The sequence below is a fragment of the Plectropomus leopardus genome, chromosome 16 (genome assembly GCF_008729295.1).
Source record: "Plectropomus leopardus isolate mb chromosome 16, YSFRI_Pleo_2.0, whole genome shotgun sequence".
Lineage (NCBI taxonomy): Eukaryota > Metazoa > Chordata > Actinopteri > Perciformes > Serranidae > Plectropomus > Plectropomus leopardus.
In genome coordinates, this window is record NC_056478.1 from 23,508,576 (window position 1) to 23,525,217 (window position 16,642).

The 16,642-nt window shown below is 36.9% G+C and overlaps 3 protein-coding genes across 3 annotated transcripts; all 3 read left to right on the forward strand.

Moving 5' to 3' along the window:
• The first annotated feature begins 19 nt into the window (after window positions 1–19).
• On the forward strand, window positions 20–5,185 carry LOC121955648. Its single transcript, XM_042503686.1, has 8 exons — window positions 20–176; window positions 1,510–1,629; window positions 1,831–2,166; window positions 2,286–2,555; window positions 2,972–3,058; window positions 4,004–4,105; window positions 4,195–4,223; window positions 4,562–5,185. The coding sequence occupies exons 1-8, from the start codon at window positions 89–91 to the stop codon at window positions 4,628–4,630; spliced, it is 1,101 nt and encodes a 366-aa protein (XP_042359620.1). The 5' UTR covers window positions 20–88; the 3' UTR covers window positions 4,631–5,185.
• Window positions 5,186–6,977: 1,792 nt separating this feature from the next.
• Window positions 6,978–10,583, forward strand: LOC121955799. The gene is made up of 8 exons (XM_042503882.1): window positions 6,978–7,061; window positions 7,526–7,825; window positions 7,956–8,210; window positions 8,334–8,477; window positions 8,678–8,758; window positions 8,842–8,870; window positions 9,845–9,913; window positions 10,191–10,583. Exons 1-8 carry the CDS (start codon window positions 6,998–7,000, stop codon window positions 10,293–10,295), a joined length of 1,047 nt encoding a protein of 348 aa, XP_042359816.1. The 5' UTR covers window positions 6,978–6,997; the 3' UTR covers window positions 10,296–10,583.
• A 2,281-nt stretch (window positions 10,584–12,864) lies between these two features.
• LOC121955719 lies at window positions 12,865–15,175 on the forward strand. Its single transcript, XM_042503780.1, has 7 exons — window positions 12,865–12,925; window positions 13,145–13,453; window positions 13,790–13,954; window positions 14,079–14,171; window positions 14,283–14,311; window positions 14,596–14,664; window positions 14,895–15,175. The coding sequence occupies exons 1-7, from the start codon at window positions 12,865–12,867 to the stop codon at window positions 15,021–15,023; spliced, it is 855 nt and encodes a 284-aa protein (XP_042359714.1). The 3' UTR covers window positions 15,024–15,175.
• The last annotated feature ends 1,467 nt before the right edge of the window (window positions 15,176–16,642 follow it).

Consider the following 16,642-nt stretch of genomic DNA (forward strand, 5'->3'; position numbering starts at 1 on the left):
CATCCACCCTGCAGCACACACAGCAGCCCCTTTTCCCCAGTCAGTGGCCAATTTACGGCCAGCCTCTGTTGCTCTGGATCATGTCTTTATGTGTCTGCATCTTTTCACTGCCTCTCTCTGGTTTTCCAGTAGATTCTCGACCACTTGTGTTTGGACTTGGTTCACTCACCACACCAGTAAAACTTCACTTTTGTCATTAAATCACTAAACTGTCCCTGTCTGCCTCAGCTCACCGTATTCCAGTTCAAGTTCTACTTCCTCTGATTTGTGAAATTTACCCCCGTGACTCATACCCTATTTGAGTAAATTTTGTCACTATTGAGAGTTTGTCAAATGAGTAAAATCCCAAAATGGTTTGGACTTTATTAGTTTTATATTAGCTTTTTGATGCCTTTTCAAACATTTTAAGAATTATTGTTAGACTTTTGATGAGCAAATCACATATGCAGTTGTGAGATTATTATTTGACTATCTATTAGTCAACTGTGTCGGTGTCTCATTGACTACAAACCATCCAACGATAAAATGGTTTTCAGCAGCACCTGAGTGGTCATTTTTGTTGAATGAAGTAAAGCAGAAGTAAAACCAAACTTCAGCCAGAAATAAAATGTCTGATCTGACAGACCACAAGGGGAATCGAAACTGTGATTGGTGTTGAGTTGTAGTGTCTGAAAATAGATCAGTGGCTTGTGTCCTTAAACTGTAGTGAACCACAACTTCCTCATCTGCTGCTGGGCCTGTTTTTAGTAAATCTCAGTGTGAGTCCTGAAGCTTTCAAATAAATTCATAAAAAGGGGCAGATAGCTGTAAGTTCCTAAGAAGGCTCTTTTAAAGAAGGATGAGGACAATATTACTTTCAGATAATTTGTTGGTTAGCTTAATATAGAAATATTAGCCTAATATAGAAAGATTTTCTATATTTTAAAAAAAATTGCATCAAAATTTTTTGGAATTTCTTAAAATTTGATGAAAAAACATCCATTTTTTGTAATTGTTATAAATTACGCAATATCAATTCTTTTATCATTATTATGGTTTATTGACTGACACAACTTTTTTAGTTTAGCTTGTACAGATTTTAGGGTTGTGAAGCATTTGAAGTGCATCATCACAATAAGTAAAAATATAAATGTAGGCCTTGGCAGGTCATTTTATTGCAGAGTTCAAAGGGTTAATAAAGCAGTGCCAACTTCCTGCTTCTTTTCTCTAGTTTGTCTTCAAAGAACTATTCGCAGGCCACCGTGATCTGACTCCTCTTTACTGTTAGACTGCTATTTATTATTGTTGCTGGCGGATTAGAAATCTACTGTTTAATGTCAATCAGTGTGAATGTACGTAGTGTTAACTGAATAACTAAAATATAACGGCTGCTTAGATTCAGAAAGATTAAAAAAACTGATGTGGGCTGAGCATTCAGGAGCATAGATTTAGCAATTTCAAAACAGTCACAATGAGGAAGTGACCAATTACTAAAGTCAGAGATTCTTAAGTTTCTTAATTTCTCTTCAGCACATCAGTTCAGAGGCTCTGACAGGTTAGAGCTAAAGAGACAGAAGAAACAACTAAAGATGGCTGAATTCAGATGGATTAAAATGTCTTTATTTCTGACAGTGCTGCTTCCGTTTACAGGTAAGGATACATTTAATATGTGTGTGTAAATAACAGAAAACTCATGATTGTCATTAATTTTTCTTTCTCATCTGAAGTGAGTTTAGTTTACTCTAACTAACAATGAGGCACATATACAAACTAATATTATATTAACACTGACATCAATATTGATATTTGTCATTTTTCCTTATTCTGTATATCTATCTCTCACCCTCTCAGCAGAAGCAGCAAGATTTAATCCCCTCCTCTACACTGTCAGGGCTGGAGATGATGTCACGTTGCCTTGTGGAAATGTGATAGATGGTCAGAAAAGCTGTGGCATCGCCACATGGTTCTTCAGTGATTTAAATAGCATGCAAACAGTAGAGCTTGTTACTGATGGGGTGTTTAGTGAAACTGCCAGAAATAAATCAGACAGACTGAGTGTTACAGAGGAATGTTCTCTGGTTATAAGGAAGGTCACATATGACGATGTTGGACGCTATGTCTGCATACAGGTCCGATCAGAGCGGCCACAGGGTCTCCCTGCTAATATCGATCTGTCTGTTGTTTTTAGTGAGTATTTACATCATAATGTTTTGACCTCAAACTGTCTGATTAGAGCAATATACTGAAACTTTAGAATAACCCTGAATACAATGATGAATTTAACTCTTAATCTCCCTTTTCACCAGTGGAAGGCTATAAAATTGATGATGAGGCAATGCTGGACTGCGTTGTGCTGACATTTGGCCAGTGTATACACACAGTGAAGTGGCTGTTTCGGAGTCAAGAAGTGGTTACACACAACCACATTATGATGACGAGACGGTCTCGCTGTTTCGTCACCGTGGCCATTGATCTGTCTTCTCCCTTCATTTACACATTAAGATATGAGTTATTTACATGTGAAGTGACTCATGGTGACTACGTGCAGGTGTTTTCATTCAGATCTCAGTCCTCAGGTAAGAATCCAGGTGAGAGCATGTTGAGCTGTTTAACCCTTTGAAACCTGGAACAACACACTTTTCTTTCACTGCGTTCAGACGCCTTCCACATACATTTAAACATGTGAAAGCAATGGGGAACTTGGAAAAAGATGGCCCATAAGTTGCAAAAAAAGAAAAAGAAAAAGACCTGATTATTAGTTTTATAAGAGAAAGAGAAATTATTAGAGGTAAATCATAAAAACACAGAAAATGTTTTTTAATCTTTTTTTTTTATTTTTATTTTTAAAACCTAACCTGTAACTCATACCTTGTAGCTTCATTCTGTTTTTTTTAAAGGCATCAAGCCAGTTAACTAAAATATTTGTTTATTTTGTGGATTTGAAGTAATATTACATCACAGCAGTTTGCTGAATTATGTTCATCTGATACAGTAACAGCAACAACAGAATCAACAACCGAAAAAGCCGATTACACCGCGACATTGTCCACAATCGATGATGCTTCACCAGGACTACAAGGTAGTGGCTCAACATTTTTATGTATCTGTTTTGAACAATCCCTCTCTCTTTCTTTCTGCCACTTGTGTGCTGTGTTTGAAGATATTCTCTTATTCAGTTAGATCTCAACCTGACAGCTAAATTCAGTTAGCAAAGACTTGCAGGCAAAAGAGCATGAAAAACACTTATTGTCTCTGTTTTTGCAGTTTGGGGTTCTCTGATTTGTGTTGCGCCAATAATAAAAGGTTGAATATCTTGAAATGCTCCACACAGTGACTGTCAATAAAACAGTATTTTGAAATGCTCCTTACATTCATACACACCCAAAAAACAGAAACAAGCAAACATGAGAAGAGAAAAAAACTCACGTTTACTGAAAACTCCTGCTTTGTTTTTTTCTGGTTATACAAAGTAACAATTTAACACCATACTTAATGACCAGATTTTTTGGGAGCTTTCATCCACATCTTAACTGATATTCAATTTAAAGCTCTAGGAAGAACTCATAAGTGGGCTTTGATTTAAGTTTGCTTGTTTTAAATTTTAACTTGGTGATGGCACAAGGTGAAAATTCAGGGAATAGCCGAGGTTGCTTATTTATCCTGAAGGAAACACGAACGTCTGAGCCAAAGTTCAAGGCAAATAGCTGTTGAGACATTACACTGAAAAAAACAAAAACATCTACCCGCTGGTGGCACATGAGGATCACCAAAGTCATCAGGCTTCATCCTCTGGGGATCATGACAGACCGAACAAGCTCCTTCCTCTTAAAACAGATATATTGCGTATATTTTTTATACTAGGCTATTTTCATATATTTCTGTTGGGGGTTTTTTCAGTTGTTTCTTGACTTTTCTCCGATTGATGTAATGAACAAACACACAAAAAGCAAACTCCTTGTATGTAAAAACCTGCTTGGCAATAAACCCAATTCTGTTTCTTGACCCATGTTTTTGTGTTGCACAGCTTGTGCAGGTCGGTCTGCTCTGGACTACATCATGTTGGTGATGCGTGTGGCTGAAATCCTGCTAATAACTGTGATTACTGTCCTTCTCTTCAGAGCTCCATGTAAGTAAAATTCACACCAACATTTGTTCAGACTGATTAACAAATTATACGCTCAAAGCTGAAATCTTCCTCTGTGGTTGATTTTCCAGGGAGCCAGAGACCACCTGATGACAACACTGTGAGTTGGAAAAAAAATAATAAAAAAAAGGAAATCATCGTTTTGAGCTGCTGGTGGTAACTGTGGATATTACTGTAATACATGACTGTCAATATCAAAGTTGTAAACTCAGCAAGAAGCCCAACAGTGAAATGTTTATTTCCCGCAGCCAACCGAGTAAAACTGGGATCAGACAGTAACTGATTGTGTATTCAGGTTCCTCTGACTCGCCGGTGAACCGAAAAGCTGAGAGAAAAATCTGGGAGTTTAGTTGTTATAAAAAAGTTATAAACTGCTCAGGTTTAAAGTTCAAAATGACTTGTTCAACTTTAACTCAAACGTTTCTTTGTTTTTCACAGGTGGTTCGTGATGGCACAGTTAACTATGAAAACGCTGGAGCCCCTTCTGTTTCTGTCAGACTCCGCTGATCACACCCACAGTTAGACATTTCTTCACAGCATTATTTTACATCAAAACATGGTTCCTTATGTCATTTTGATGTCTTAAATGAGTTCTTGTTTAATATATTGATTTTTTTAAAAACGTTGATACTGTGTTAAACCAGTTCTCACTTGCAGCCAGATATGAACACCTTGATTTCTTTTTTTTTTCTTTTCTAATTTTAATAAGCTTTTAACAGTGTTTTCTTTCTTGTCTTTTGGGCTCTGAAAATGTCCAGAAAACTACTTTCTTAGAAAGACATCCTTTTTAATTTATGCAGAGTTTTCTGATTGCCCTTTAATTTGTAAGCAGCTTATCATGACCTCATTGCTATGTGAAGATAAAAACTCATTTTTATTCACTTTGATATGGAACTGTTGGTTTAGAGTCCAATATGTTTCTGCTAATCTTGTAGAGTTTGAATGAGCTTTGGTTCTTAATGGAGCCAGTTTTCTTCATTATAGCTGATAATGTGATCTGCTTAAAAAAAAAAAAGATTAAACTCTCATTTATGTAATTGTTTCATGTATTGTGCCTTTTAAAATAAAAGGTGAAATCCATATTGACTTTGGAGAGACAAAAATCAATCTGGGCTCCCACTTTCAATTAACAGTGGCATTTTTGTCACATTTTGGCTTTGTTTATGTGACATTTGTCCAACAGTACACAGTAACTTGCTATTTTATTTGAATGCTGTTAAAGTCGACATTTGTCTTCAGTCTTCTTTCTACAGAAAAAACGTAAAAGGGAATTTACAAGTTCAAAATAGTGTCAACACTAACTTTGTGTGACTATTAGCAGAATAGGGAACTGACAGATGAGTAAACACAAACATTTCATCATGTTGTGGCTTTATACCATTGTCATTTCAATACACTCTTCTTTGGGTGTTTTTTGTTTGTTTGTTTGTTTGTTTAGTTTAGTTTTTATTTTGTGCGTGTTCTCCTTTTTTCACTTTTATGATTAATGAGATTTAAAACATAACAACACAAAACAACGTTGTGGATTGCGAACCAATTTGCTTTTGGTCAAAATACTTAGATTGGTTCAAAATTAGGTGTCTGAACCAGAACAAAACCCATTCCATGTTGGTGGAAAAGAGGTACCAGCAAACTGTCCATTTCCCAAGATTTCTATAAATAAAGACGATTCACCAATTTCCTCCACTTTTACCTTTATGGTCCAAGAAAACGAAGACAAAATTTGAAGCCATCTAGTCCATCCCCTACGCTAATAGCAAACCTTCCCTCTCACACCTTTTCCATCAACATAAACAAGTTCTGCTCTGGTTCTTGCACGTGATTTGAACAATTCGGAGCATTTCAACCAAAAATAAATTAGCAGGGAATGTTAAGAGGAAGAGAAAGTTAAGTTGGTTCCCAATGGGGACCATATCATAGCAGGTTTCCTTGACCAGAGTTGTGAGCCAAGACAGCATCAGTAGGCGTGTCATATTCTACAGTCTAGAGACAGAGGATGGAGTATTGCATGTAAGTCTACATCATTGTATCAGCAATAGTTGGTCTATGCTTGTTTTTTGGATTGATTACAATAGTTCTGCTCAAACATTGTGGTAATGGGACTGGTTCATTAGACGGCACCGGGGTCCCAACAATCCTGAGAGGAACCAGTTCAAGAACCAGAGCTAATCTGATGGAAAATTGGTATCTGTTGGGTTAAACATTCACACTGGACACTAAAATGTGTCAAAACACAGACAAACATCATCCAATCAATCAAGCTTTATTTTAGATGTTCTTATGGATGCACATGACTACCCACTATAAAGTAATATGAATGCGAACACGGTGACTACAGACTTCAGTGAGCACACAGTTAAGCATGAGAAACTACAGCGGAAGTGGTGACATCAAAGAGCTGCTGTTTTATTTAGCTGTGTGGTTGAGCCCAAATGTGAGAACTCTTGTGACAAACTCTATCATTTCATAACAGCATGAACAGATCAGACATTGCATTTAAGTTAATTTGGGATTTGTGGAGGCTTGGTGCTTTACCTCAAATTATTTCAAAACTATCAGACACTTAATATGTTCTGCTTTGTGTTTGTGTTTTTATCTGGTCCTTATCAGAGATTAAAACTTGCAGATCTATTCTGTTGTTGAGATCTCCATTTTCATCTAAACACTTTTCCTTCACTTCAAAAAACGAGCAAACACAAACAAAAATGTCTTACAGCCAGTAAAACAGCAAATTATCTGTGTCGTTCAGGGACACTATATTACGAAATGAGGAAGTGACATATCCTTAACCACAGTGGATACATACGGCTCTCCAGAAGTTTATAGACTCAGACAGTTTACAGCATCAGAACAGCAGAGACAGAAAGAAGAAGCATGATGGCTGAATTCAGATGGATTAAAGTGTCTTTATTTCTGATACTGGGGCTTCAGTTTTCAGGTAAGGCTACAATTATCTGCCATTTAACAAAGGTATTTGTTTTTACTCCCGTCAAGTATAGGTGTAATGTTGCTGTTTAACTGCAGGACATCTTAATAAAACCTCTCTTCAGAAAACATGTTCGTTCCAGACGGGTCCTCGTGATTTATGTTTTGTTGTTTTTTGGGCACAATATTTGTATCATTTCTGACTCCATTTCACAGTAGCAGTGACAGAATGGACCCAACTTTTTACCTCCTCAATGTCACAATGCAAACGCAGACTGAAGCTCACTGTATGTTGAAAGGTCTATGGCATTTACTTAAATTTGCTCCTTTTCACACATGCCTTGAGATGTGATTAAGTACCATAGACATACTCACAGATGATTCTTCTATCTACAATTGAATAAGCTAACACTAACATTGAACCACAAAGTCATTTTCTGAGCTCATTTTTCATATTTCCCTCTTATTTCTCAACAGCAACATCTGAAAAATACACCTCTTTCATTGTCAGAGATGGAGATGAAGTCACTTTGCCGTCAAACGATGAGAGAGAGGATCAGGGTCAGTGTCGCAGCACTACTTGGTCCTTCATTTCAGGAAACTCGCCAACAGAGCTGGTCTTATATGGACAGATACGTAAAAACCCAAAAGCAGACCAACTGAATATCACAAAGAACTGTTCTCTGGTTATCAAGAGAGTCACACCTGAGGATGCTGGTCTTTACACCTGCCAAAATCAATCACAAACTAATGACATTTATCTGTTTGTTGTTAACAGTGAGTATTTACATCCTAAGGATTTCAGCTCAAACTGCCTTGAAATGATATACTGGCACATTGCAATAATTATGATTTCAGTGATAAATTTGACTCTTGTGTCTTCTCATGATATCTCCATCTTCACCAGTAACTCAACATCGGGACAACGAGAAGGTGACATTAAACTGCTCTGTGTCAACAAATGACGCATGTAAGCTCACAGTGAAGTGGCTGCATGAGGTTAACAGAGACATGAAGACATCGCCAAGTAGCTGCTCAGCTACTGCGACTTTTCAGACTTCTCTTTCTGAGTCAAAGCATCATGACTCATTCAAGTGTGAAGTGACTGATTATACTGGCAAAAAAGCAGTGTTCAGCTATCAGGTCTCTGATGAGAAAATGGGTGAGAAACAGATTTAATTTAATAAATCTAAAGTACTGAGAAGAGATCATTCTTTTTCATTTACTTAATGCGGATGTTAAAATTTAGGTATTTCCTCATTCTTTTTTTGTTATTTTGAACCAGGGGAGGACGAAGAAACTACAATGACAAAATCAACAACAAAAACACCAAGGACTGAACCGACATCCACAAAAACACCAGCAACTAGACCAACATCGACAAACAATACGACATCTGCAAACAACAATTCTCTGACAAAAGGACAAGGTGACTCAGTGTCTCATATATCTCTGTCTTTGGGTGTCTTTGTCTCCTTGTGTCTCTCCCTCACTCACTCTTTATTTGTTAAAGCATTAAATTATATCATTTCCAAAAGTCAAATGCTGTTCACTCATCTTGTGGCTACTCAATTTTTAAAAGAACAGAGGCTGCAGCCAAAAGTTTTAAAAATATATTTCTCTTTCCAGTTTGGTGGTGGTTCATTATTCTGGCTGTGGTTTTAGCAGCATTGTTTGTCGTGGTGCTCTTGAGGTGGAAGAGAGCTAAAGGTGAGAGTATTTGCTGATGATCTGAAAGTTAAAAAAAATAAATAAACCTAAGCTAAATTTGACTCCATCTTTTGTCTTTTCAGGGAACAATATACAGATGGAGGAAAACACTGTGAGTGTTTAAAATAATTATATTTTTATACATTTACCCTTAATGGCTGTTATCAGTGGTAATAAATGTATAGGTAGGATTAGGAGGGCCCTGCCACACATACCATTTGGCTGAGAAGGCCATCATCGGGCCATTTTCTATTATAACTATTATTTTCAAAAACAGCTTTGTCCCAATTGTAAAACTAAAAGAAAAAAAAAAACAAAAAAAAAGGGAAAGCAGGAGTAGCGGTGGTGAAATGTACAAATACAGGACTTTCACCCAGGATACTGGGATTGGAGTCACACGTGAAATCCATACTTACACCCAACCAAATAAGCATTTCTTTTTTTAAATAAACTGAAAGTCAAGCCTAGGTCTGACCCGCTAACTGCCATTGAATGGGCTGACAACGGCCCTCAAGACCTACTGTGTGTAGCGGGCCCCTGCTGAATAACATCATAATGGTAGCAGATGCTAACTTAAAATTTGTGGTAATTCTTGAATCATTCTTGAATGAAATTGGTTAAGTTTAGGCTAAGAACATCAGGGTATGTCAATCAGAGTGGGTCATGCCTCTTTAAAGTAGGACGGTCCGATGATGTCATTCCGCATAAATATCAGCGATGTGCTTCTGTTGGTGAGAGCGTGAAGCATACTTTCAGAGAAACAGCAACACGTATTTGTTTTTGTGATTGCAGGTTGTCGGACAAGTGGCTTTTTGGTCAATTTGGACATTATTCAGATAATTGGGTCTCGGAAATTGTGAGCCAAAATTACTGAGCCTAAATTACTTTGTAGAAGACCCAGAAATACAGGCACAGCATTGTTTAATGAAACAACGTTTGAAGAGTTCTGCAGACAGCCTAAATGCAGAAGTAACAATAGTTAAAATACAGACTCTGTCAGAATATTAAACAGTTGATTAGTATATTAGTGGAATAGTGTATGTATCCATGTTCCTGAAGAGTTTTGGTGTTGTCTTCTTTGTGCAGGCTGATCCTGAAGATGGTGTTGCCTACGTCTCCGTCAGCTTCACCAAGACGGCCACCAGCAAAACCCAGGTAAGCTCTCTTATCTGTTCATACTAGCGATGTTTGTGAATAATTAATATTATATTATTTAAAGAAAAATAATGAGTATCTCAACAGCTGAAAGCAGACTGACATGTAACTTTTAAAAATAGTCATGGTCACCTAGAGGATCAATTGTTTCCTCACATGTGGACATCACACACAAGATTTCCTATAATCTAATCCACAAAAAAGTGAAAGCAGAAAAGTCAGATTTTTAAGTATACTTGTGATCCTGTGTTTGAATGCCGTCTTCTTTTATTTCCAGGTTCAAAGAAATGACCGTGTTGTTGAAGGTGATGCAGTGACCTACAGCACTGTGAAAGCTCCATCCTCTTCTGCCGGAGCCTCAGCTGAACCCAGCAACCTCTGAGCTACTGTCAACAAACCAGACATATGAATCTGAAACGCGATTCGCTGACTGTTCATAGACAAATCAGCATGCCTTACAACAGTAGTTAAATCTCGCACGTCCACATGAGTCTAATAAGGGTAAAATGGTTTTTTTAAAACATGGTCCATAAAATTAACATTGAACATTTTGCTAAGAAAAGTCTTCTAATCAGTCATAAATTATATATTTAATGTTAGCCATTATGTATACTGTAGAAAACAAATAATGTTTTTTACTGTCAAAAACCATATTTTACCGAATTGTTAAAGCGGCCTTTTATGATAAAAGTATTGCTGCTAACATGATAAATTCATATTTCTTATAAAATAAAAAAGGATGAATATTCACAGTTGTTAATGCAATATATTAACGTCATTCCATTATATTTGGTGAAAAAATAATATCAGTATGATTTTTTTTTCATCATTTCTGTGATGTTTTCAAAGTTCACTATTGCAGGTGAACATACCTGGAAATAATTTTAGCAGATTGTCAAAATGTATATATGGTTGTATTCTAATAGATTACATTATAACAGTAAATCATGTTATTTAGATTTTTTTTCTCTCTTTTACCATTAACATGAATGAGCATCTCAACTGTTTGGCAGAGGACAATGTTTAAAAAAATATGTGATATGTTAAGAAAAATAAACATTGGTTTTTGTTACTATATCTCTAAGGACAAAAAATGCAAAGAAAAAAAACTTTTTACTTGGTGATGACTTTAAAGGACTAAAGCTGACTGGAACAAGGGATTTCTCATGTGGCAGTTTTAGCTTCTCTGTCCTTTTAGGCCCAAGTCTTCTTCTCCCAATCCCAGACCTGCCATCCTCCAACCTTCCACTAGACGACCTCAGGCTCTCTTGCCATTTCTGGTCAGCTGACATCCTCTCCCACCTACAAACCTGTTCCCACTTTCCTCATCAGCCCTGCAGTACACATGCTAACCCCTTTCCCCAGTCAGTGGCCAGTCCATCGCAGTTCTTATGTTGGTCATGCCTTATTTAACCCTTTGTAATCTGAGTCCTGTAACCTGGAATGCGTACCTTCCTGTCTGTATCCTTTTCTGTCTTGTTCCAATTTTGTTAGTGGATTTTCGGTCTGTTGTGTTTGGACTTCAACCCTCACCAGTAAACCTACAGTATGTACCCTCACTGTTGTTATTAAACCATTGAACTGTCCCTGTCTGCCTCACCTGTCTGTGTTTCAGTTATGTTTCCTCTTAATTCACCCTCGTAGCTCATCCTTTATTTGAGTAAATGCTGTCACTCTTGAGAATCATATTAAAAAGCTTAATGAGTGAAAATCCAAAATAGTTTGGACTTAAGACTTTAATAGTTAAGACTTATTAGACTTACTAGAAATTATTAGCAACAAGTAATTCATAGTTCTGGCATATCTGCTCAGCTTCATCATTAAATGTAAGTAAGCAGTGCTCAGTTTTCGATGGCTTCAAACATCGAGGCAAGAAAAATGTTTTCAACATTTTACTACTAACAGACTGTTACCCACACTCTGACCAAAACACCCTTCCTTCCCTTCTCAAGAAATTAAAAATGACTGCAAAAATACAATGAGGAACAAACAGGCCGCAGACCAGTGATGCATCCCTTTATCTGTCCTCTCCCAGCTGCAAAGACATTATCATATTAAACCGTGGACAACAAAAGTGGAGTTATGGTCAGTAAGAAGTTTGACTCTGTTCATGTGACAAACATCATCATGGCTGCCTGTCTGATAAATACCATCTTATGAAAACAAGTTGTATTTTCGCAAAGCATCCGACATCTGACAACTTCCTCAGTCTTCCACTTTTTTCTTCTCTTCAGTCGTCTCCTCGTTGATTTGGTCGCTAAATTTCCTTTTAATAGTCATGGTAATACTATTTGAGGTTACAGGCCAGAATTTTAACTTCATTGGGTGATTTGGATGATTACAGGTGGCTACTTATTTGTCTGATTTAACACTTACTACACTTAACACGAGCCTGAAACTCGTCTGAAACACATCTGTTCTTTATAACCACACAAGGCCGGTTTCCTCTTTTGTAATTTTAGAAAAATCTCATCTGCATTTCTGCATCCCACATGCTCTTTCCAGTATCACAGGACATTTGTCACACTGTAGTGACCTCTGAACGTTTATCGTCGGTTGCTTCATGCGTCATTGATATAAACTGTGGATTGTTATCTGGGTATTATGATCTCAATGTGAGTGAATGTGGATGAGAGAGTCAAAAAAAAATGATGAAAGAAAACATTGCATATTTTATGTTCTTTGTGTGTTCAACTGTGTGCTGTTTTTTGTGCACTGTATATAGCTTATCTATGCTCTATTTGGGAGAGGCTAAATTTCTACGGTGGACAATAAGTCTAATCAAATAAAATGCTTCTCACCTCCAGCTAAATAATTCAAAACCCTGACATGAAAAAAAACTGAAGAAGTTATGAGGAAGTCACACTTTGAGAATCACAGGAAGCACTGTATATGTGCATAACCTATGCATAACTCTGCAGTTTAGACTGTGAAAATCAGCTAGAAGAACGATGGTGGCATTTGGATGGATTAACATGTTTTCATGTCTGATACTGGTGCTTCAGCTTAGAGGTAATTATACAAATTACACACTGAAACTTCATGAATACTACTAATGTTACTTCAGGAAGTAAATGTAATTAATAAGGCAGCCATGTCAAGTGAATGCTGCTTTTACTTTAAAGCTAAGAAAAGGGACATTTACAGACAAGCCAACCATCAAAATACTTTGTCTTAGTCTTACTCTAATTTAATTAGACTTTTCATGTTTTTTTCTCATTGTGTCTTCAGTAACTGTACAGAATCCAACCCCGTATGCTGCCAGAGTTGGAGTTACTGTCTCGCTTCCTTGTAAAGGTTTGACAGATTATCAGTGCAGCAGTATTACCTGGCTCTTCAGTCACTCTGGCAGATCAATAACGCTGCATGAACATGGAAAGATTCTTGAAGCTAAATCAGGGCAGCTGAGTGTTGGATCTAACTGTTCTCTGAATATAAAGATGGTCACACTTGAGGATGCTGGTCGTTACACCTGCAGACAGTTCAGATCAGGACAGCAACACGGTGAGGACACTGTCTATGACATCTCTGTTGTTAATGGTGAGTATTTACATCATAATGTCTTGTTAGAACAATACACTGAAATATTACAATACATGTGATTATAGTGATGAAGCTTATTTGTAATGATGTCATGTTAAAGTGCTGTACTACTGTTTTGACTATGAATGGTTAAAACACTCTGATGAGGCTGTATGAGAGTAACGTTAATATATCAATAGTCAAGACCACTCTGTCACTGTGACCTTTATGACTGTCTATGAAGAGGAACTGCAAAGCAAGAAATATTTTGTAAATTAAATGTATAGATGACAAAATTCTTTCACTAAATATGATAAGATGGAGAATGATAATTACTTTTTGCCATTTGTCCAGGTGAGGAAACAAATACATCCCCAATTAAACCAGGAGCAGCAACATCAACAACAATTAAATCAGCATCCAAAGGAACAAGTACATCAAAAACAGCAAAACCGAAAGCAACAAAATCAAAATCCGGGCCCAACACAACTGCAACCAATGGTCCACCAAAAAAACAAGGTGACTTCACATTTATTTTTTTCGGTTTGGCTGATTCTTCATCCCGGTAACAGTTTTTACATACTTCTGAGATAGAAAATGCAACAAAAACATGTGACCTAACCTTTTTTGATTCTCTTTCCAGCTTGGTGGTGGTGGTTGATCATCATTTTGGCTGTGGGCTTGACACTGCTCATAATAACAGTTGTGTTACTCATTAAATGGAGGAGAGCCAAAGGTGAGAAGATTCACAGATGGAAGTTTTATGTATAGGTTTATGAAGTTGTTAAATACCAGTATTTTGACTGTGTAAGCCTGATTTTTTTATTTTTATTTTTTGTCTTTTCAGGAAACAAAACAAAAACAGGTGAAAACATGGTGAGTTTACATTGGGCAAATTATTTACAGCAGAAACAGAACAGAGTGCATTGTAATGAAACTATGAGGTTCATCTTTAGGTGAAAGCGAAATACGCAAACACACAGTGACGCAATCTGCTTCAGCAACCAGTCGGGACGCACAGTGACTCTTAATATTATGATGCAATTAGAACTGAGCTGAAGTGAAACAAAAGTGATGAGAACAGTAGTATAAGTATATATATAGCCCACATGTTAGTCCACATGTCCCCGAGCAGCCATGATGTTGTCTTGTCTGTGCAGGCTGATTCTGTAGATGGTGTTTCCTACGCCTCCATCAGCTATACCAAGAGGAACAACAATAAAGTCCAGGTAAGCTGTTTGACTGCTTACACTGAGGACTGAAGTGAATTTAACAAGACATCATCCAACTTGTCTAATACCGACGCTTGGTCACTGGTCCTACATGTTGGGCTGTGACACTCAAGGTACCACCTCTAGTGTCAGTTTTGGACAAGTCAAGGACGATTTTTAGTCTGTTAATCACTTACACTCACTACATACCATGTTCATGTGTATGTGATTAATGTGATGTGTCCCAGGTTCAAGATAAAAATGATGATGAAGATGATGCAGTGACCTACAGCACTGTGAAAACATCCTCATCTCCTGCTGGAGCCTCTGCTGATCTCAATGACCTCTATGCTACTGTCAACAAACTAAACAAATAATATGTCACCTATTGATAGCAACGTGTTGCTCAGATATCAATTGCATGATCTACTAAGCGTCTTTGTAGAGTAAAATTATCCATGTTCCCCTTTTATGATTTTTTGTAATGAAGATTTTGACATCAGGCTTTTTTTTTTGTTAATTTAACTCTTGCTAGTGTTTGTATTTAATGGTTGCTTGTCCTCCTTTTTCACAACCATTTAACTTCTCTCTCAATCACTATCTTTATGAATATGAACCCGAACATGAACAAATCTAATAAATCATGATGTATTTTTATGGATTAAGCTACCTGATAGTATACAAATGAGGTAAAATTAGCCCTTTCTGCAGCATATGATGGACACATTAATGCATCAATAATGCTAATCCAATCAAAAATCATAATTTATCATGAACAGGGACTTTCTGAACAATGAGCACTTAAACTTTTGGTACTTTCTGCATATTTTGGTGGAAATACTTCCTGTGCTTTCACTTAAGATTTTAAACGCAGGACCTTACATTGTAACATAATATTTGTACACTGTGGTATTACTACTTCCGGTCTAAGTACTGAGTAGAGAGATCTGAGTCTTTAAAAACTGATTATTATAACCTCAATAAGGGTGCAATCTGTTATAGATCTGTTGTGTTAGACTGCAGTAATTTCAGCTAGTGCTATATACAGGTTGTGATAGCATGAATACAGTTTGTGGATGTTGTTTAGTTTTTGTTTTTAAGTTAAATTTTAGGTACACCCTAACCCCTGATGTAAAGTATGAATAAATGAAGGAACTTGTTATTTGTCGACTGTCTGTCCCAGTGAGTCTCATGTGTTACTGATGTTTAACTTTAGTTTCATTTAAGGCCAAAACCTCCAGAGCTCTGCTGCTGTTGTTGTCCACATTCTCACCAAATTACTTCTCCTTCAGTTCTCAGAAAAATTCTGCTAAGATACAATGAGGAACCAACAGGTCCCAGAACAGTAAAACGTCCCCTTATCTGTGTTCTTGCAGCTGCAACAGTATTAATGTATTGCACCAGGGATGTCATGAGTCAAATTCTAGTGTGCTAGGAGTTGGACTTTTAATCAGTCTGTCCATTTGTCAAACATCACCATGAATTCGTCTTTTTTTTTTTGATAAACACCATCTAAAGAACTCAAGATGCATTATTACAAAAGTTTCTGTTGACCAACAACCGCTACATGTTCAGCTTCCTCAAAAATCTTCTTTTAACGGTGGGACTGAACATGATGTTGGTTTGATTACTACACTGCCTTGTCATGGCCATGATAGTACTAAAAGAGGTTAAAGAGAGACACTGTATGTAACGAGCATGTGCAGTTTATCCTGAAAAAGGGGATTTATTGGGATTTCACATTTTTAGCGCTACATAAATGTGTTTTCTGCTCACAGATACCCAAAAGAGTAGGTCAGAATCTTGTGTGGCCACCATTTGTCTCATGCATTCACATGCAAATCATAGGATATAATGCAATATGATACGATATGATATACTTTATTGTCCCAGTAGGGGAATTTGTCTTGGACTCAGATGCTGCACCCATATATGTCTTAAAATCACAATATAAATGAATCTGCTGTACCAAATCACACCAATAATTTGCACATAG

What these genes read in the sequence shown, in the direction of transcription:
- LOC121955799 (XM_042503882.1), top strand. Translation starts at nt 6,998, where the DNA reads ATGATGGCTGAATTCAGATGGATTAAAGTGTCTTTATTTCTGATACTG. An exon ending in ACTGGGGCTTCAGTTTTCAG is followed by an intron (nt 7,062 to 7,525) that starts GTAAGGCTACAA and finishes ATTTCTCAACAG; the next exon opens with CAACATCTGAAAAATACACC. An exon ending in GAGGTGGAAGAGAGCTAAAG is followed by an intron (nt 8,759 to 8,841) that starts GTGAGAGTATTT and finishes TTGTCTTTTCAG; the next exon opens with GGAACAATATACAGATGGAG.
- LOC121955648 (XM_042503686.1), top strand. Translation starts at nt 89, where the DNA reads ATGTGTCTGCATCTTTTCACTGCCTCTCTCTGGTTTTCCAGTAGATTC. An exon ending in TGCTTCACCAGGACTACAAG is followed by an intron (nt 3,059 to 4,003) that starts GTAGTGGCTCAA and finishes TGTGTTGCACAG; the next exon opens with CTTGTGCAGGTCGGTCTGCT. An exon ending in CCTTCTCTTCAGAGCTCCAT is followed by an intron (nt 4,106 to 4,194) that starts GTAAGTAAAATT and finishes TTGATTTTCCAG; the next exon opens with GGAGCCAGAGACCACCTGAT.
- LOC121955719 (XM_042503780.1), top strand. Translation starts at nt 12,865, where the DNA reads ATGGTGGCATTTGGATGGATTAACATGTTTTCATGTCTGATACTGGTG. An exon ending in ACTGGTGCTTCAGCTTAGAG is followed by an intron (nt 12,926 to 13,144) that starts GTAATTATACAA and finishes TTGTGTCTTCAG; the next exon opens with TAACTGTACAGAATCCAACC. An exon ending in TGGTCCACCAAAAAAACAAG is followed by an intron (nt 13,955 to 14,078) that starts GTGACTTCACAT and finishes TTCTCTTTCCAG; the next exon opens with CTTGGTGGTGGTGGTTGATC.